This window comes from Sceloporus occidentalis, unplaced genomic scaffold, assembly GCF_023333645.1.
Source record: "Sceloporus occidentalis isolate IW3139 unplaced genomic scaffold, rSceOcc1.0.p SCAF_90, whole genome shotgun sequence".
Classification (NCBI taxonomy): domain Eukaryota; kingdom Metazoa; phylum Chordata; class Lepidosauria; order Squamata; family Phrynosomatidae; genus Sceloporus; species Sceloporus occidentalis.
In genome coordinates, this window is record NW_028317070.1 from 2,879,308 (window position 1) to 2,901,755 (window position 22,448).

Consider the following 22,448-nt stretch of genomic DNA (forward strand, 5'->3'; position numbering starts at 1 on the left):
TTTCTTTATTGATTCCAGCTAGAATTCTTTGAAATAAGCACTTAAGTAGTGGAATGTTTAGCAATCTAACAGCAAGCACGATTATAGAATCGCTGGCTTTGAAGTTTTCTGTAAAAACAGACTTTGGATTAAAGACATGTTAACAAGTTGTCTTCCATAAAGCTGTGCATTCATGTTTTGCATTGTTTAGTTTAAAAACACCACTTGTTTGTTGTCCTGGCTGCTGTCCCCTGCCAGGCAGCACCACCAGGCTTTCTGCTTATGCGAGCACCCCCAATACATTTTTCCATCCAGTATTTAGGATCAAACCCTTCTGGTACTTGCCCAGCACTGTTACATACTAGGCTGTCAAACAGGCTAACATATAATCAAGCTCAAGAAGGCAGAGTTGATAGATCTTAAGTATATTTTACATAAACCCATTGTGTGAAGCAGAGGGAGGCTTTGGGGTAGCGCATATAGCATAAAGACCAGCCACAGTGCACCAAGCAAGCCTTTACCCATTGTGTTTAAAAACCTCCCATCTTCATAAGTGTAATTGTCTTAGTTTTCATCGTAGTATAATGCGATATGATAAATTTTTTTTTAATTTTAAGTGACACAGTGTTTATCTTTGTAGTCTCTGCTATAAGAATGCAATTTGCTACTTTTCAAGCCAAAGACGGAAAGTATAGAATAGAATAATCAGAGTTTTAATTGTTTAATTAAGTGGAGTATCTGCAATTTTTCACCTATAATAAATCTCCCCTAACGGACAAATATTTCATCTGTGCATCCCACTACACTGGAGTGAATAATGCCTGGCATCTTATCAGCAGCGTCTACTTCTGTAATCTGCCATTTAGTAAATTTATCATGGTGAGGGGGCGTTGAGGGAGTGTTGATAGCAAAAAAATGTGTTTTTCTTTAGTTGTTTTCACGTAGACAACCATACTTAAAGCAACACTTATTACGATGCGTATTATTAGAAAAATCAATTACCTATTATTTTTAATTCAAATTAGATTTACCTTTATACTTTATACCCAAGATGCAGTATACATGAACTAAAAAGGGTATCTGTCCCTGTGAACCCCATCCGATGGGGAATACAATGATTCTGCCGTATCCTACTTAAAAATGGCGCAGCATTGTAATTTTGTATACATTTATTGTGATTTTTATGTTATATGTTTGTTTTGTAGTAGCTGAAGCAGAAGCTACATTGTATGATGTGGAGACTGAAGATGAAATACTGTATTGGAGAGAAAAGGTTTCTCCACTTCTGCAGGATCTGGAGCTAGCACAGCAAGGTAGGAAATGTTCATCACCGCTGCGGAATATAATGGCGCTATATAAAACAATAAATAATAATCAGTTTGATGTGGACACTTTAGACTAGCTTTAGGTAGTGGTAGGGCAGAGAAAATCTGGTTGTGAGACCACTTTGTTTTGGTATATATTGGATGAGAAACTTCTTAGAAGCCTTTCTACTCAACCCTCTCTTCGCAAGTCCACTCCCATCATAAAACTTAAACGTCATCTGCCACCCCACTCTCTTGTTATCTGTAAAAATTGAGCTTAACCATGAAAAGACCTCTTGCTGAATACAGTCCAGCTTTACGCAATTATTACCAGCCTTACTAAATGTTCATATTTTATTTTCTGTCTCATTAACTCTGCTGTTAATGTTCTTCTAATGTTCCCTTCTCTTTGCTATTGCCACTGGTCTTCTGTGAACTTCATGCCATAAAAATACAGGGTTGTGTTTAAAGATCTGGAATAAGCAGAGATTTATACAAAAAAAAAACTACTATGTGCCAGCTTTTCATGCGCACAGAGATGTGTAGTTGCTTTATATTGAACAGACAGACGTAGGAGTGTTCTGGATGAATAACTGATTTACAGAGTACGAGACTTGCAACTACATTCTAAGGTAAAAGTATATTGAACATTAGCTGACAGATAAGTATCAGGAGGCCATGGTACACGGAAAAGGAACGTGCGGGACTCAGCATAGCACAAACTCGGGTGTACGTCAAAGATATAGCTGAGGCTACATTGCGAAATGCGATGATTATATGTGAAACCTGGACAAATGATTCACATAGCAGTAGTGGATTCATTGTGTAGCTTCTGAATAGAAAAGGTAGCTACTTAGAAAATAAGAGGAGACTGTATATATAAATAGACCTAAGTATTTCTTATCTGTCGTTACTTCCTGAAATCCTTTGCTAACTGGCAGCATAACATAAATGTTCAATGCTGTCTTCAAGAGAGATTATTCTATACTCGATAGTTTATTTTGGACATTTATTAACCCCTTAAGGACAATGGGTTGTCCTTAAACCCATTAAAAACAATGCATTGTGAGCCCGTACATGTACGGACTTTGTCATGAAGGGGTTAACTAGAAATAGAACTTAAACATGTAAATATAACAAACAAAATTCATGATACTTCTGTTTATTGGAGGATTTCCATATTAGTTATGAGAATCTCCAGGGAACTTTTGCTCGCTTTCTGTCTTTTGAGAGTCGATTATTTTATATCTAGAAAAAAGAGGAGCCAAAAAAACCACAAAAGCTTAAAGCGGTAGTCATTGGCAGTTTTTTGCAGGGACCAGCAAAGCAAACTACAGAGTAGCCGAGCGACTTACTGTAAGTTAAATCATGGTCGTGTGATAGAAAGTGATGCAAAAAGCTTTTAGTCCTAGAATATGCTGATGGGATAGCAAAGGATTTCAACATGAGCTTTATTCCATAAACAAGTGTAATGTCATCAAAAATGTTCTTGTGCCAAAAATATATAAATGTTTATTATTTTTTTTACCCTAAATTTGGCCATAGTGTTATTTATATGCTCATATTTGTAATTTGAATGTTTTAAAACCCAAAGTTTTGCAGGCTGTAAGAAGCCCAGAAACATGTCCCTCTGTTCCTCTTTCAGAGCTAAACGTTGACGACCTTTGCCACATTTGTGCCAAACTTCACAAGGTCTTAGAAGGAGAAAATATGTTAGGTAAACGATGCAAAAGAAGAGGGCAGATTTTGAAGGCATTATACAAGCTAGTAGAGATCGGCTCAGATAAACTTGGCCTCAGCCTAGCAAAATTAATTCTGGCGGTAAGTTCCTGTATGTATAAACGTACACAGTGTGTAGGAATGGGTATAGTGGGAATCACAGTCCATATAATTTATATCTCACAGGTGAAAACTGCTAATAAATCTCAAAAAATGGAAGCACTCACTGTGCTACCGCAAACCAATCAGCACTTCAATTTGTTGTGATAAAATATCAATATAAGTATAAGCACATAAGATATATGTGTAAGATGTGTGTGTTTTTTTTAGAATTATGTTAAATTTCCATGAGCCAGGTTAATTATAAAATTAAGAGTTAAAGGGAAGACTTTGACCCTCGCACAACAGGGTTAAGTCTAATGGGTGGTGATTAATGAAACATATTTAGAAGGTGATTACTTCCAGGAACAAATATACCAGTGGGATGGGTGTGTTTTAAACATATGTCATCTATTAATATTTTTTCGGATTTTGAGTTTTCTTTAATATGCTCAGCTGAGACATTTTGGGTTTGGTTTCCTCTGCCTGTTCTCCTTGTTTGTTCTTCCATATGGGATAAAGTAAGTGTAAACAAGTTTTGGCGATACACTGACACGCAGGAAAGAGCAGCCCATTCCAGTACACTAGAGGAAGGAACAACCAGGCTTAGCCAGTGCAATGATGTAAATAGGAAATGGTAGACATGATTTCTGGGGTTTTATAGGTAAAACCTGTAATGCCAGGTTATAAAGATGCACATTGTGTTTTGGTTTGAGTACATTTCCACCAATTATACTTAATGTCGTTCGGGGTATTGTTGGGACACTCAGAGGGGGCTGATAGGTGAAAACAAAAATGAGAACAAGCTGGAAGAGCCTCATCTGTTAGCAATTGAGCTGTGAGGAACTAGAGTGCTGGTTTAGAGTGTTTGCGAAATGGATTGTAGATGTAAATCTCACTGGGGTCATTGAGTTTGGGGCTCTGAATTGTGTGTGTGCACAAGAAACTTATATGGACCCATCAAAAATAGGTTGATGGTGTAGTTAGAGGGAAGACATGGAAGGGGGGGTATTTACAGTATTTAAACTGTTCAAAAGTTTGGGGTCACGTAGAGATTTATTTGGCGGCTAATCCAAGTTTATGTTTAAAAAGCTGATTGATCATTAGAAAATACTTTTCAACAGCTAGAAGTTTCCTTGTTTTCCATGAAAACAGCTAAGTGACCCCAAATGTTTTAACGGTAGTGTATATATACTATATATATCAATTCATCAACTTCTTCAACATTAAATACAAGCCTCTTGAAGTATTTCTAATTTGTGGGTTTAATATATATATATATCTATCTATCTATCTATCTATATATATATATATATACATATATATAAAAACAAGATAACCTATGGTGTTTATTCCATATCTAGTTAAAAGTGAGTGGAAAAAACCTCCTCAACATCTGCAAGCTCACATTTAAGATAAGCAGGACTGAAAATAATGACTGTCTCTTCCAAAACGATACCATCATAGGTGAGATCCCTTATTCATACTTTAAGACAGCATATTGTTTATGTTTTGTAACGTAAAAATATTGAGTCTGAATTCTGCATTATGGTATTGCGTGCATCAGGGGACAACTCCTTTCTTAGGACCTTCTCCATGGTTTCCATTGTTCGAAACAGAGCTTGCTTGCTGTAGTCTTTGTTTGTTTCTTTCTCTTTTTCTTTCTGTGTACTTTAAAATTAATGTAACATCCCTATCCAGACCTACCACCCGCCTCTGGAGAAATACGTCATCGCTAAATATTTGTACCTTAAGAGTTTCTGTGAAATCTGTTGAAAAATAATTACACTTTTAGTCAACAAGAGCATTAGAGAATGTCAGGCCCCCTCCAGGCTGCGGAGCTGCATGTCTTTTGTTTCCCTGTCTTGCTGTGGTCCATTTCTGGATTTCTGTATGTTCTGTCCTGAACCTCTGATTCCTGGATTCTAGTTCTGCTCTTTGCTTCAGCTCTGTTTCCTTTATAAGGTGTGCCCCACCCGTTATGTTTGTCTCAGTCTCCAGACTACAGGTATGTCTCTCCGATATGTGTTTAGATTGCATATTTAGTTTGTTTAGTACCTCTGTAGGCAGGGTTTTGCGTTAGGACCCACCGTATATTGGAGTACTTTGGCGTAGTGTTTGGCTAAGCATACTATTATGTGACAGAATCTCCAATTATTATCACATAGTCCTAGGCTAGTCCTGTATTTATGTATGCCTTGTCTGTTCTGCTCCTTGTTCTGTCCCCCTTACTTGCTATGCTTCTCCTGTTACTCTGCTTAGCTTCCATACTCCCAGCCTGCAGCATCCTGCACATGATTCTAGTCCTATGTCTAATGCCTGCTTCAGGGTGCATGCAGGATATCACTTTGTTTTGTTCTGGACAACATCCGCTGCTATGTCAGGGTGCTGGTATGTGGCTGCACATCATCATCCTGGGTGAGTGCAGTCGCCCTGCACCAGGACCTGTCCAACTCCGCTACTGCACAATAACTCCTGAACACCATCTTTGGGCGCTCTGGGTCATTACAGTCATCTGTATGGACCCAATTCCTGACAGAAAAAATCCATCACAAAAAAATGTAATTCTGTAATTAATTTGTATATGAATGAAAACTTGTTCCCAATCTATCTGGCTTGATCCATGAATGAGCCATCGGTATTCTAAATTAGTTGAGGCCAATGTGGTGATGAAGCCATCATTTTAAACCAGTTTTATTTGCACAATATTATCGCTTCCAATTTGAACAGTCTTCTCTCATTCTGATTGCCTAGCTTCAAAAACTACTATATCACTACAGCTTGGTAACAAAATATTTGCTCACGTTAAATCAAATCTTAAAGTCAGCCTGCCAGAAGGCAGTTGCATCAGAGAACGGTTATATCAGAGGACAAGTAAACACCATTTTAAGAGTTAGAATCATGAATACAGTACAACTACCCCTTCATCGTCGGGCCTTTTAGAGGCTGATAATAATTGTGGCTTTGTAGCAGTGTTTTTGGATGATGTTTAGAGCTAGTGCCATTCACAATTTCAATCAAAAGCATGTTCTTTAAGCTTTGACATACAATATCTTCATTGCAGCACCTTTGTATCTCAGCTACAGTTTACAGAGAAGATCATTCATATTCACATACGCAATATTAACATCAACTAGGTATTCTAGATGCCTGATGTTCCAGCTGCCTTGACACCATGGTGCTGTGTATATATAAATATATATATATTTATTTGTGTGTTGCAATATGTGTATAAGTGTAAAACACAACTATATAATGGACAAAGTCCCATGCTTTCCATTTCTTCCTTCACCGCAGAATTCCATTAATATTTTTCCGTTACAGGCTTATTTGGTGCCACAGTATACTTGATTTTCTGTCTAACCTGCATATTTCCTGTAGATCATTTGTTGTCGGTCCTGAAAAATGAAGACATCCAGGCCAATGGTGAAGCTTTCCTGTATTGCTTGGGAGCTATCAAATTCCTGTCTGGGAACCCAGTGCTTCTGAGGGATTTACTCCAAAAACAAGCTGTTGAAATATTAGTAGAACTAATTAAACAAATTATCCATTTTAACAAACACCCAGAAACCGGTTCTTCTTTTGACATAAGCCATCTGCTTGTACAGGTCAGTTCATTTTTAAATTGCCTGTACGAACATAAGCATTTTCCATTTCCCCTTGGGTAACTCACTTAATTACCTCTGGGAGCCAGCAGTTGATAAATGTTTTGATATCTAAATAGTAATAGTGTGATAGTAGTGTTATAATGACCCACTTTACTAAGGGAAAAAACAGAATAGGGATTAGGCTGGGAAAGCCGCTTTAGGAATGTACTTTGTTCTGTTATTTCTTAATAGATGAACCGAATAGACCTAGATAATTAAAGTTTTCCATGTGTAAGATCTTTATAGCACACCTTTTTCTCGCTTTATGTTCTTGGCACAAGCATTGAGCACTTTCACGCTTGCAGATCACCAAATTGTAGAACAGAACTTTGGCAGATTTCATAGAAGACGTCGTTATTTAGTACTTACGTACTGTATATGCATAGCTTTAGAGTTTCTATTTCAGTGCAAGCCTTCATCTATTACCTACCAGTACTCTCTGACAGCCACTTACAAGCTGTCTGATGAAATATAAAAGGCTTCACAGCTCTTTGTAGTGATAACAGTATGCAGCCATCCTTCTAGCCTTGGAATATATGTTCTAGCAATGTGAATGAGCTCATCAATAAAAGAAATGCCTTGGCACTTCCAGTATAGTTAGTACTCTTCAATATCACTTTTTTGTCTTAGTAATGCAAAACCATACTTAAGTTATTTAAAGGTTTGTTTTGTTTGCCGCAGTCATAGGAATGGGTATAGTAGTGTCCTTTAATTCTGACTATTATAAGCCTGTTTTTCTTTTAATGATTCTGCCCTGTATATTTTCTGAGCAGCTTATTAACATATACGTGGCATACTCAAAATTTTAGCAGAACCTATTTAACTGGGTGAGCAGATGTTAGACACAATGTGATTAGCGTGTTTTCTTTATGATATTTTGGAAGGTCAAGGTACTCAGTTACTCCAAATAGAGTTCTATTAAAAGGTCAGTTTGTAAAATGACGGGTCTTGCATTCTATTAGGGTTAGATTGGGGTTGGCCATTTGGCATAAAGTCTGCATGGAAAATACATATGTTGTACTCTGTTGACCCATATGACTCATATTACAAATTTAGCTCATCTGCTGATACTTATTACTGTAATTTTACTGCTTATTAAGTAACTTTTAGTAACTTTTGTTTAAAATACATCTTTATTCAGCTCACTGCAACCTTAAGGAACCTGGCGGATCTGTCAGAGTCACGACCCAAGTACCTCGCAAGCAATGCGCTTCAAAATTTCTGCGTGCTGCTAGACCATTACATAAGTGATAAGGACATTTGCACCAATGTTTCACGACTACTAAGGTTTGTACTATGCATCATCTTTTTTTGTAGTATTTTCGACTTAGGATGTACTGTATGATTTTATTTGTACAACAGTATATTTTTCAAGAATCAAAGATATAAGTTTGGTAAGTTGCAGATATAACACACATACATACATACATATACATATGTGTGTGTATATTAATATATATATATATATATATATATATATATATATATATACACAGGCCCGGACTGGGACAAAAAATAGGCCCGGGCATTTAAGACTGAGCAGCCCATTTTTATTTATTTATTTTTTGTTAAACCAAATTCTGACAAATGTAATATACAATTTCTTGTTGTCTATTAGTTATATTTCAGCATGCTTTTGTCACTGTAATCAATTAGCATTACATAAATAGGACAGGCTCTGCCACACCGACACCCAAACACACACACCAGGACAGGCTCTGCCACACTGACATTTCCTTGGGCCCTGCTCCACTCTCCCTACCATGTAATCACTCCCTCCGCTACCACACCAAAAAAACACTGACTGCAGATTAGGGGAAGACTGTGAGAGTCGGTGCAGTCTTCCCCCTTCTCACCCTGACCATGACTTTGAGAGGTCCTCTCCCCTGAAACATTCCCAGTCCCTTTGTCCCTCATTCACTAAGCCATAGCTCTCCTTTCCTTCCTCCCTGTGAACTATAGGTCAAACACATATAAACAGCACTTGCATGTAGAGATCACATACAAACCCTATATTTGCAGGTATAGATCAATTGAAAATCACATTAACTCAGCGTTGAAGGTATAGATCAAATACACAGAATGAGACATACAAACCCTCTATTTGTAGGTATACAATAATAATGTATGGAAACGGAGCATACCAGATACAGATCAACAGAATAATACACACCCAGCTTTGCAGGTATAAATCAATTAGAATTCACTAATAAACTCAGCATTAAAAGGTATAGTTAACCCCCTAATCGCCCACATAGAACCTGATCAGCACACAAATTACACACATATTACAGCCCAGCCTGAGCCAACTTTGTCCCCTAACAGCCCAGTGTAAGACATCTTTGTCGGCAAACAGCCCACCCTTCATGTACCATCTTTGCATTTCCCTAAATCATTCAAGCAATTCATCCACACATTAATTAATTCTTGTACGCATTCACACAATTCATCCACACATTAATTCATTCATTCTCGTATGCATTCACACTACCCCCTCTCCCCATCTACCCCTCCCCTTCTTATCTGCCCCTTCTCACTATGTACCCCCTCTCCCCCTTCTCACTGCCTTCCCCCTTTCTCAATATGTACCCCCTCTCACTATCCCCTCTCCCCCATTCTCACTGTCTAACCCCCCTCCCCCTTTCTCACTATCTAACCCCTCCCCCCTCACTATCTACCACCTCTGACCCTTTTCACTGCAGCCCCCCTCACCCTACTTACCTTGTTGGCGGAGTCCTGCGGTGGGGGTGCGGGGCGTCCATCTTCCCGCTCTGCCGCGGTGCGCACTTCACAGCATGAAATGCCGGCCCCACGGCGGAGTCACGGAGAGTAAGGGGCGCTGAGCGGTTGCTGAAAACTTTACAAGCGACCGCTCGGCGCCCCTGCCCGGGACTTAAATTAAAACATTGGGGTTTTTTTCACTTTATTTATTTAACATCCTCCGTGTTAAATCTAAACAAAGTTAAAAAAAACCTTTATTTAACATGGAGGATGTTAAATAAAGTTGAAAAAAACAAACAAAAAATCCCGATGTTTTAATTTAAGCCCTGTGCGGCCGCACACCCCTAAGGCCGACCCTGCTGGGGGCTGCCAGCCCCCTAGAGTGGCGGGCCCGGTCGCAGTTATGCCCTACGTTAATACGGCCTATTTTAAGGTAGGGGCCTGGAGCTGCAGCTCCATCAGCCCCTATGTCAATCTGGCCGTGTGCCCGATAGCCAGTCCGGGCCTACAACTCAAGCAAGTAGTGATAGAATTATTATTATTATTATTATCTTTTATTTATAAAGCATGTGCCATTAAGGAGTTCAACTGAGGATGTGAGGCCTCACAGGTATTGTTTGTGGAAAGTGCAGTAGGACTGCTTACCAGACGCTACTGTATAGTGAGCAACAATTATAAAAGTTCTAACAATTGTATTAATATCTATTGGAAGAGATGTCATACAAGCATCACAACTGGTTTTTAATGCAACAAAGGTGAATGATTATGATGAAATCTTAATAATGATGTCATATATAATAAACTTGCAGACCGACTCCTTTTTACCTGTAACTTGTATCACTGTGTGTAGGTTTGTCGTACGCCATGCACTGTATAATACAAGTACTGTGAAAATGATTGATGCTGGATACTTACGTTATAATAGTAACAGACCTGGACGAGTCAATGTAGAACTTACTAGCCAGGCTGAGGTGTAAATGGCTTCTGGGCTTGTAAAATTTGTCTAGTTCTGAATACATATATTCCCTTTAAAGTCACATCAGTGAATTTGAACAAATGATGCACTTTTATATTGATTGGTTTTTTTTGTCATTCTAGTAAGCTTTCTTCTTACAATGAATGTTGCATAGCGCTCGCAGAATGCTCCAGCTGTTACCCTTCGTTCTTATCTGTACTGAACAAACATCCAAAAAAGCAGGTGAATTTATTTCCTATTTTATTCTAGATGTTTTTTAACCATAACTCATTGAATGGCGCAACGGGACTTCGGCAATGGGTATACAAGATGGGGGTAATCATACCTGGGAACTTCTGGGCTCCAGCTACCCGGAGCCTTCCCTTGCGTGACGCGGCCAGGACTGCACACTGATGTTGGTGTGCGGTCCCAGTGACATCGGCGGGCAGTCCTGCTGACGTTGGTGGGCATTCCCACTGACGTCGGCGGCATTCCCACTCCCGCAACCCGGCGGATTCGGGTCTTGACTTGGCGGATTCGGGTCTTGACCCGGAAAACCGGAGGAGCAGCGCTCACCCGGCAATCTCCGAGTCAAACCCAGAGAGTTCCCTGGTATGGGGGTAATGCTTTGATTAATATCCAAAGAGAGGGAGATAGATAGATCGATCGATGGATAGTGATGTGACATTTTTAACATGCTAAAAAAAAGAGACACATGACACGCTAACAAAAAAAGCATAAAAATACATGTTGTTTATACAAAATTTTGTATGCCATTAGCAGCTTTAGACTCTGAAATTTGCTCCTATAGATGGAATTCATTTATGTAACAACCACTGTTGGATTTTTAATAGGAATGTTTATGTTAGTAATTAATGTAGTTTATTTTAATTCAGTAATTATTAACTTCATACTTTAGAAACGAGCACGAAAATGCCTTATTAAAGACATTAAAACAAGAGGCCTGCCAATTTTGATACAGAGAGTTTGGAAACTGTCACATGGGGAAAATAGTGTTTTTACAACAGCCTAAAAGCTCCCTCCAGGAGAACAGACACAGACATTTCCTAGAAATACAGAGCTTGTTGGCAGTCAGCAGGCTTTGCTGGTAAAACATTTTTAACCCTATGTGTGTCCCATGCTATACAATGGCATTTTAAAATAAACACATTATACTGCCCCTACCATCTTAAATGCATTAACTATTTAATTAGTAAGGCTGGCTAGCGAAAATGAGGAAAAAATAAGTATGTGTTATAATAATAATTAATAAACATTATGATGAACAAGTAAGAAAAACAAGAAAACTGGAATATGTGGAATATGATGGCGCTATATAAAACAATAAATAATAATTTGTGTCAAAAAGTTAGCTACTTTGTCATTTTAAACATTGCTTTTCAGGGCTAGTTAAAGACGTTTGCTTTGCAGTATGACGTATACCGTATATTCCGGCGTATAAGACGACTTTCTAACCCGAGAAAATCTTCTCAAAAGTCGGGGGTCGTCTTATACGCCGGGTACTAACCGAGTACCAGGTACTTACCGAGCCGGAGATTCCCACGAAGCCACCAATCTCTAGGGAAGGGGCGAGTGGAGAAGCCGCCTGCCCTGGGCCGGTCTTCAGGGGCGCGCCGAGGTAGGTGCAAGATCGTGATCTCCCCAACTAGCCCTGATCAGCAGGGCTGGTTGGGGAGATCACGACCTCCCTCTAACTAGCCCAACATTAGGGAGCTCGAGGTCTGGCACTTCAGACCTCGGCTTCCGTGCTCCCTAATCACTACGCGCCGGCTATTGATGCAGAGCGCGGGGATGCCGTCATGTCCCGGGGCTCGGCATCAACTGCCGGCGCGTAGTGATGAGGGAGCAGTAAAGCAGAGGTCTGAAATGACAGAACTCACGCTCCCACAACTGGATGGAAGAAAGAAGATAGAAGATGAGAAAGGTAAGAGATGGGGAGAAAGGGGTGTGAGTGCAGTGTATGTATATATGTTGGTGTGAGATGGTCAGTGTATGTGTATGGTCAGGTGTGTGTGAGAGTAGTGTAGGTATTTGTAACCTGGTGTATATATATATATATACACTATATATATATATATATATATATATATATATATATATACACCATATATATATGTGTGTGTGTGTAAAGGACAGTGTGTGAGTACAGTGTATAAATGTGTATGTATGGACAGGTGTATGTTAGCATGTGTAGATATATATATATGTGTGTGTGTGTGTGTGTGTGTGTCTAAGGGCAGTGTATGTATGTATATGTATAACAACCAGCCAATCGCCGGTAAGGTACATCGCTTGCCGTGATTGGCTGGTTGTTGTATACTGGGTAGAGGGGTAGTCTTATACGGCGAGTATAGCCCAAACTCTATATTTGAACTGGAAAAGTTGGGGGTCGTCTAATATGCCCAGTCGTCTTATACGCCGGAATATACGGGAAGTACCTTGATCTTGAGGTTTTAACAACTCAAATTTCCTGACTCACCTACAGTAAGCCTTGTTGCCCTTCTTTAAACTTTTTGTGAAATAATGGTGATGATTAGCTTCTTTGCACCCCTTCCTGATTTCTTCTTGGGCCCCCTTCCCAATTTCTTCAATGTTTTGCATATTTGTCATACTTAAATGTTTAAGATCATCAAACAAATTTTAATATTAAAAAATATAAAAAAATGATTAAATATAATTCAGTTTTTAAATGATGATTTCATAAATACTATGAAACCCTACCTGGCCCCATGTGACAAAACAAATTGCCCCTTAATTACTAAATCAACAAATTAACAAATAAATATGATTGATAATGGGTTCAATTTCACTAGACACTCAGGCATGATTACTGCCAGCCCTGTTGAATCTAAACATCAATAGAACATGTCTTGTGAAGAGAAGTAGGCTTAAAGGTCTGTCAGTCTGGAAAGGGGTTACAAAGCCATTTCTAAGGCTGTGGGACCCTAGTGAATCACTGTGAGAGCCATTATCTACAAATGGAGAAAATTTGGAACAGGGATGAACCTTCCCAGGAGGGGCAGGCCTACCAAAATTCCTCCAAAAAAGCATTGATGACCCATCCAGGAGGTCACAAAAGAAACCAGAATAACATGTAAAGAACTGCAGGCCTCAATTGACTGAACTGAATTAAGGTCAGTGTTCACAATTCCACAATAAGAAAGACTATGCAAAAATTGAATCCATGGGAGAGTTGCAAAATTCACTGCTGACCAAAAAAGAGATTTGCCAAAAAACCTCTTGATGACCCTCAAGACTTTTGGGATAACATTTTGCGGACTGATGAGTCAAAAGCTAAACGTTTTGGAAGATATGGGTCCCGTTACATCTGGCGTAAACACAGCATTCCACAATAAGATCATCATTCCAACAGTCAAACACAGTGGCGGTAGTGTGATGGACTGGGGCTGCTTTGCTGCTTCAGGACCTGGGTGACTTGCCATAATTGTTGAAACCATGAATTCTGCTCTCCACCAGAAAGTTCAGAAGTAGAATGTCCAGCCATCAGTTTATGACCTAAAGCTCAAGCGCAGTTGGGTTATGCAGCAGGACAAAAGAAACACAGTTAACGTTTTAGAGAGGCCTAGTTAAAGTCCTGACTTGAATCCAATTGAAATGCTGTAGCTTGACCTTTAAAAAGGCAGTTTATGCTTGAAAACCCTCCAATGTGGCTGAATTAAAACAATTCTACCATGAACAGTCCACCAACATTCCTCCACAGCAAATTGAAAGACTCATTACCAGTTATCACAAACATTTGATTGCAGTTGTTGCTGCCAAGGGTAGCACAACCAGTTATTAGGTTTAGAGGCGCAATTATTTCTTCACATGAGTGATATAGGTTTTGATTAACTGTTTACCTTCAATCAATTAACTGACAAGCTGCATTATGTGTCGTCTAAATAAGCAAAAATAGAAGAAATTGGTAATGGGGCAAACACTGTAGGTGTATAGTTTTGTCCACCCCTGTGCTGTGTGGTAATATTATGTGGTGCCCTACTTTATTTTTTTGCCATTAATATGAATGGGTGAGTCTTGACAGGGGTCATTTCATTGGCTGCACCTGCCCAGTGCCTATTTTACAGTGAAACAATGTTTGCACATGCCCAGTGGCCAGGTCATAGATTAGAAGGGTCGGAACGTGATGTCAATGCTTAATATGAACGTACTGTAACATCATGAAGGAATGCAGAGGAACCTGCGATAGAATTTTTTGCTTTCTTTTACATTATGTTTTATATGTGGTGTGGTAAAAAGTCGCAAGAATGGCCACTAGAAAAAAGGTTTGTTTTTGTACAAGTGCTCCGGGGGCCCAAGCTCCTTAATCTGTGCTTGTTTATACACAGAGTTGCACTCAGAAATTGCTAGACAGGGTTAACAATGTAGTGTTTTCATTTGGACATTACTCCAACCAACCACTAGGAGTCTCTCCTTGCCTCTATTGGGTCTTATGCTTAGTTTATCTTTGATCTATAGATAACTCAGGTCATGCTGATCACAATCCAAGTTCAGTAAACAAGTAATTTAAACCTTCATTTGTTCCTGGTTTCATTTTGATGGCAATCTTTATAAGTATTTAACACACCCTGGAAGGTCTGGGGATTTTGCCGTTTAAAGACTTGGACAAAGTATTTGTAAATACTGTATTTGCTGGATTATAAAACGACCCTGATTATAAAACGACCCCCCAAATCTAAATATTAAATTAGGAAAAAAAGAAAAAGCCTGAATATAAGACGACCCTATAGGAAAAAAGTTTTACCAGTAAATGTTAATTCATGTAAACAATTTTTTTTAATAAAAGCTATGATTGAGAAAAATATTTTGGTTTTATTTCCTTCTATTTTCCACCCTGCCCCCCTAGTTATGCACATCTGCCCCAGAAATGCCTTATACCCCTATATGCCACTGTGCCCCATGATATGCCTTTTAACCCTATGTGCCAGTGTGACCCATGATATGCCTTTTGACCCCCTATGTGCCACTCTGCCTCCAGAAATGCCTTATACCCCTATATGTCACTCTGGCATTAAGGGGGTTAAAAGGCATATTATGGGGCAGAGTGGCATATAGGGAGGTATAAGGCATTTCAGGAGGCAGAGTGGCATATAGGGAGGTATAAAAGGCATTTCATAGAACACTCTGCCTCCAGAAATGCCTTATGCCCCCCATTTAACACTCCTCCGCCCCCCCCCCCCAAACTTAACGGTGCTTCTGACTCCCCTGTCATGCAGCCGGCGATTCGCGTAGACAACTTACGCTGCAGCCGGAAGGAGGTGTGGTTAGCAGCGGGGGTTGTCTGCGTCCATCGCGCAGACCTTCCCCGAATGTCGGTGCGGGGAACTCTGATCTCTGACAGCCAGGGAAAGTCTGCGCGATGGACGCAGACAACCCCCGCTGCTAACCACACCTCCTTCCGGCTGCAGCGTAAGTTGTCTACACGAATCGCCGGCTGCATGACAGGGGACTCAGAAGTACCGGTAAGTGGGGGGGGGGGGAGACAGGAGGATCCAGGTCCCCTGCAGCTGCGGGGGATCTGGATCTTAGTCGTCTCATAGGCAGACCTATTTGAGGTCTGATTATAAGACGACCCCGATTATAAGACGAAGGGTATTTTTCAGAGCATTCGCTCTGAAAAAAACCTTGTCTTATAATCGAGCAAATACGGTACATACTCCATGGCCATTTCTATCCTATCACTTGGAAACTGTTTATTCACAGAAATTGGAGTGATAAATGACTTAGTAGATCATAAAAATTTATGTCAACCATGCAGATACATTTTCATATTTCTGTTAGTAAAAGAAGTCAGAGTTTATATTCATTTGTATCTATGACTAATTGATGTAACATTTTTAGTTGTCATTTTCATTGTAAGTATATACAAAAGCTAAATTTGTGTCTTGCTGTGTCTTGTGATATCATGGGGATAAAAGACGTTATATCACATAAATGTTAATGTTCTTTCTTACACACCATCTCCTGAGGAGGGTGTGATACTTGCATTATTGTTTAGTTTACACAACGTGGTTTATTTACAAGCTTTAACCTTGTGTATGGGGTGCATAGTATGTCAAGAGATATTTATTTCTTGCCTAAATGAAGCTGCATGATTACAGCAGTGTAAATGTTAAAATAATAAACCCATTTTTGTATGAATGAATGAATGATCCACAACCTGTATGGGAGCTTATGATTTAACATGTCACTGAGGAGTTATTATTCTGTGGGCTGTTATGACCTCACTGATAGGTAACTGTATCTGTTTCCAAAGGTGAAACCAATGGGTCCATCTGAAACCTCTGCAGAGACAAAACCATCTATGAGTTTTGTATTTAAATTAACAGACACTCATTGGTTAACACACAATCCCAAAATCAGAAATGTATACATAAGGAACTATTAAACTAAAACAAAGTAGCTGGAGGTGTTGGCCGGTATAAGCAAAAACTGGAAAGTGAGAAATCCTATCTGACCCTATTTTTGGATGTGTTTGCTCTCTTTTCTTTTGTATCAAGTTCTATCTCTGTTCTGTGCATGACCGTCTTCTCTGAGACTATGGGAATCAGGTCAGCTTGGACAACATTGGTTGCCTTTGTGGCATCCTCATCACACAGCTACCGTTCCTTGTCCACATCAATGCTTGTGTACTATTCCAGCATATAGTAAATGCTAATGTGTGGTTGGGGGGTCAACTCACATCATATACTAACAGTTTATGTGGTTAGTTGTGAAGAGCGGTCGTTCTGGTGGAAAGATTTAATAGTGGTCCTTTTTGCTATTACATAGTTGGTATGGTAGTAAGACCACCTTGCTTTTTTATAAATATTGTTCTTTTATGTATTATTATAGTCAAAAAGTAACTTGTACATTAAATCTGAGTTTCATTTCATTTTAAGTCTGTTGTGTAATAAGCTTGTGGGACTCTTCTGGAACAAACAGTGTTCTTTGTGAGGAGCTGAGAACATTCTTGTGGTTGCACGGTTCATTTCCTGGCTGCTTATAGGCCAATGCTGTTGCTAGGAGGATGTAGCTTTCATTGTAGCACAGTCATTCGTTTCACTAAATTAAGTCTGGGCTACATATAATTTGGACTTTATATGTAACTCATATGTAACTCATAAGTTATATAACTGTAACCGTCTGAAAGAGCTTGTTAAAAGCATAAACTTTAGCATTATGTGAGGCTAGTCACAGTAGAACTGTTCGGGCTTAATAAAAAGTTAACAAATTTAAAAATGAGGTGATCCCACGACCCCTATTTACAAAGGAGAGACACAATGGTTGTTCCCCTTCTTTTTGTCAAGTCTGTATGCTGGGGTGAGAATGAGGGCTTCTAATACAGCGTGGAGGGAACCCAAGTTTGTCCTAAGCCCCTGACCGTATGTAAGCAAAGGAGTTTGGCATAGTACCCCATTCTAACCTGTTAAAAATGAAATCCAACATCTGTTGGTGATATATAAATACAAAATTATAATAATGGATGGATAAGTGAATTACTACTTAACTAGCTCCAGCAGTTTAAATTGCACACTTTGTGCACTATAGGGGTGGACAGCCAATGTCATTGTTTAGCCCTTGACTCTCAAACAGTGCAAATTTTCTAATACAAACCATTGATTGCTATCAACTGTTATAAACTGGTTCGCCCATTGAAGCCATCCAAAAACAGTTCTAAAAATTACCAAGGGCAATGGATGGCAGCTGATTAAAAAAAAAAAAGACACACAGTCGTGCGTAATGATTGTCCTGACGGGACTCTTTGTGTAGGGATGGAATACGCAACTGAATTTTCTTTTTAATTCAACAATTCTTAAGGTAGGGAGTTTATAAGCTATTTCACCTTCCTAGATTTCTTTCAGTAAGAGTAAAAAGAGTAATGTCCGTCAAATTGAAAGAGTATGTAGGTTAGTAATTTTAGTGAAACCAATGCGTGTTTGACTTGAGTCAACTGCAAGCCTCAGCCATTCTAGCGTGTTTGAAAGGCTACCATTGTAGCGCTTTTGTTTTTTTTCTATGGTAACAAAATATAGTAACAAAACAAAGTTTTTTCCTGAAAATATTCATATTAGTGTGTTTTTCATTTTACTCGGAAAATTCTTTCTGAAGAATGCATATTTTGTATGGTTATTTTAACATTGGTAGGAGTTGCACAAGATATACCTATATTAGAACCAGCAGGGCTGGAAATTTCCATTGGTCTGTGCAGTGCAAATAAAAATGAATCTAGCGGCTGAGAATAAAACGATTAAGAGCTATTTATAGAAATTTCAGTGGACTAATGACTATAACCTGTGTAACTAGTAACTTTTAAATTGCTGACCTGTGAACATAAGTGCTGTTTTTTTCCGGTCTGGACATTTAATCGCTTCAGATAGGAGAAGGTTTAATGAGATTGTCAGATGTAGGGTTGCATCAGTTGCATAATTTGGTGAGTTTATGCAGATATCCTGCTTACTCAGCACTTTATGTACTAGATATAAAGGATACATATATTATTATCCTTATTGAGCACAGTGTGAGTTTCTGTACTGCAAAGCTTGATTTTCGCTTTAATTGGTTTCAGTTACTTAGCTGCCCTGAACATAAATAGCTAATCCCTATTTATTATACTTATTCAGGATGTTCGGGGTATTTTATCCTTCTCCATGAACTTACCTAACATCAGAAATGATAACATGCTGTCTTCAGTAACTAACTTAATATTTACAGCGACAAGGATGATGAGACAAAAGTGATCTCTTAGAGGAAGCTGTAGAAATTATGGAATATACCGTATATATAAACATAAAAAAAAACTGATTAAAGGTTACGGTCACATTATCATATAGTGTGGGTTTTATGTATAGCAAGCGCATTTTCTCACGTGGTTAATAGCGAATGTTGGGCATATAAGGCTCATTTTCATAGTTACATTTTTGTAGGGAGTTTGGTATCCTGCACCAAAGGATGTAATAAGATGTCTGCAAATATTTTTATGTTGTGGTTAAGGTGACAAGACTGTGATGTGCCTCTGAGTCTTTAATCTCTAAATTATCTGTGTTAGAACCTCATCATATGTAAGCTGATGGTCATGTTACTCTAGTGTGAGTGCATATAATGCATGGCAAAATAATAGTTGCCTAACAGAATACAGAACATTCTTTTGGAGGTTCACCATCTTTATTTTAAACATTGGATTTCAAAAAACCATTCAAGTAACTCACCGTGACTGCAGTATGATGCAGCAACACTTATCTGTATAGATCATGGTCTTTTCGGTACAACATTCAGTGAATACACACATATTAACCTCTAACCGTTGTAGCTTTACTTGTTTGCGTAAACAGTCCGACTGCCGTGAACCAACCTTACAAAATCAGAAGTTGTTTCGAATATGCTTCTTGTCTTGTCTATTAACACATACATATTTGTTTTGTAGGACCTAGTTGTGCGCATTTTGTTTACTCTTGGGAACCTGACAGCAAAAAACAAAAAAGCATGTGAACAATTTTATAAACAGCAGAGAAGCATCAAGACTCTATTAGGTTTACTGCACTCTTACTGTGAGCATGATATAAGTTTACAAAAGGCTAAAGCTAATCAACGGAAGGATGATCCTGATAATCGGAAGAGACCTTCTGATGTAGAAGATGTCTTAATCAAGCTGGTCAGGGTTCTGGCCAACCTATCCATTCATCCTGTTGTAGGCACCGACCTGGCCGCCAATGAGACCTGTGTCTCACTGTTAATGAAAGTTCTTGGTAAGGTGACTTACATTATTTTCCACTTAAGCTAGTGTTTTTTATACTTCATTCCGCAGTTGACATTTCTTCTTTATATAGAAAAAAAAATGTGTGGCTCAAACCTTGTTGTAAGATCACTGGGATCCAATCCCAAGTTTAGAGGTACTGAATTTGATGTACATGAAGGCTTTACTGTGATCAAGGACCACGTTTGCTCAGGTGGAGCTCCTGGGCTGTGTCCTTTGAAGGCAGCAGAGACTCAAGTAGGGTATACTTGAGAAAGCGTGACACTAAAGTAATTTTACATTTATATTATAGAACGCCTTTCTTCATCCTTGCTTAATTGTTTTAATATTATTTTAATATGGGACCAGGCTTGGGTTGGCACAAGCCTCCTAAGGCAACTCTGGCCATAAGGCCAAAGCTGTACAAATTTTAGCTCTCTCAGGGCCAACCAGTGAAAGCCACTACACCAAAAACAATGCTAACCTTTTGCAATGTATGTTTTTGTCAGAATACAAGTCAATTGATGAATGTGAGGAGCTAGTGATCGATACCGTTGTGGCATTCAATAATTTATCCTACTATCAAGATGTCAGATCATTTATTACAGACAGAAGGCTAGATATTTCACAGTGTGAGTATTCTTTTTATATTGTTTTTGTTTTGTTGCATATGATATGTATGCATGTAGATGTGTAATATTTGTATATAGTTTTCATTATTGGAAAACATACCTTCAGATTATATTATGGCTAGTCTTTTGCAGTTCTTTCCTAGAGGAGTTTTAAAATCGATATATTGTCCCTATTGACCCCTTTAGTCTGCCTTAATTGTTTGAGTGAGCTTGCCTTTACTTCCACAGAGGTGCATACTACCCTTCCTGTAAATGGAAACGTTTTCTCACAATACCCATCAGTCCTTCACTGTCTAGCCCTCTAATTCTTTTTGCCTTCTTTCTTGGTCTTTACTTAATACCTTGACATTTCCTATAATCCGCCTCTCCCCAGTTAATAAGGTTACGTACCATTTTAGTGACTTTTCTTTGAATTCTCTCTAAATTATTTATATCTTTATGAAACTATAATCTACACAACTGGATGCAGTGTACTAAACAAGGCCTCATCAGTTATCCTTAAAGCACCATTAGTACCCCCCCCCTTTTTAAAATGCAATTTAGCATCTTATTCTGCTGCTGTACTGCCTGCTCAACTTTAAATCATTAAATTATGTGTAAGAGTTTTTGTATCAACAATACTAAAACAAACATTTAAATGGGATCTGAGATTTTTTTGAGATGTTAGGACATTTAGTTAGGAACTGACGCTCTGGCTTGTGCTTTCTTATGCCCAGCTGTATAGTTATTTTTATAGATGTCCTGATGTCAGCTTCCTTTGTTCTGTTTTCTGAAACTGCCAGGTCTTATCCTCTTCCATCAAAGGGCATAAAAACACTAAAGTGGAATTATTCTGGTGATTACAATTTACCCCTGTATGGTGCGCCCTTTGGAAAGTGAGCAGACCACTGTAATATATGGTAGTAAGGGAATAGGAAAGTTTGGCGCGAGCATCAATCACATTGAGAGAGTGCCCAATCTTAGCTAACATTTCTCATTCTGTAGATACAAAGAAGCAATGCAAGCTATCTATATACATTTCAACATGTTACAACTTCTGTAAACTGTGTTCATCCTTAATGCATGTTGAAAAAGTGCATATTGCAACATATTCTGCATACCCTCCCATATGCATTTGCCCCTGTCCTGTTGTACCCAGCTTCTGGTATGGTTTTAGGAAGAAGCTGCCCACAGAAGTAAACTACAGCCTCCTGATCTGAAGAAGAAAGTTTAGCCCATCTTAGTGTCCAGTTATGCTAAAGTAACCTATGCACAGTGCATCTCTAGAAATAATGCTGTGTGATCTAGAAAACAAGTGTGAGACAAATGAGTATGAGTAGATTTCTCAAGATGGGTCAGATCGACTATGTGTATCAGAATTATAGTTTTTTGTTTATCTCAAATGTGTTTGTTAGATGGAAAAAACCCATTAAAATAAAGATAATGCTAGTTTTTCAAGTTGGCATTGAGAAAATAAATATGTAAAAAAGTACAAATGTGGATAGATTGTTTGTTCTAACGTTAATACGTGCAGAATTCTTGTAATGTGTTTTGCAAGTGAGGAACTCAAGTTTAGACATTGTACAAGCCTTCCTATTAAGATGCTATCGCGATATGCAAGGTGGCTGCTTTCTTGCATGGTAACATTCCAGGTTTCCTTGT

The 22,448-nt window shown here is 38.8% G+C and overlaps 1 protein-coding gene across 1 annotated transcript in view; it reads left to right on the top strand.

The window, feature by feature from the left end:
- The window catches only part of LOC149284610 (armadillo repeat-containing protein 2-like), a 37,999-nt gene that overhangs the window by 13,087 nt on the left and 2,464 nt on the right, over positions 1 to 22,448 (top strand). Inside the window, exons 4-11 of the mRNA XM_089496461.1 lie at positions 1,185 to 1,292; positions 2,929 to 3,104; positions 4,466 to 4,568; positions 6,483 to 6,709; positions 7,890 to 8,035; positions 10,568 to 10,667; positions 19,867 to 20,188; positions 20,685 to 20,807. Of these exons, the coding sequence (XP_089352587.1) occupies positions 1,185 to 1,292; positions 2,929 to 3,104; positions 4,466 to 4,568; positions 6,483 to 6,709; positions 7,890 to 8,035; positions 10,568 to 10,667; positions 19,867 to 20,188; positions 20,685 to 20,807 (1,305 nt within the window). The remainder of the gene's footprint in view (positions 1 to 1,184; positions 1,293 to 2,928; positions 3,105 to 4,465; positions 4,569 to 6,482; positions 6,710 to 7,889; positions 8,036 to 10,567; positions 10,668 to 19,866; positions 20,189 to 20,684; positions 20,808 to 22,448) is intronic.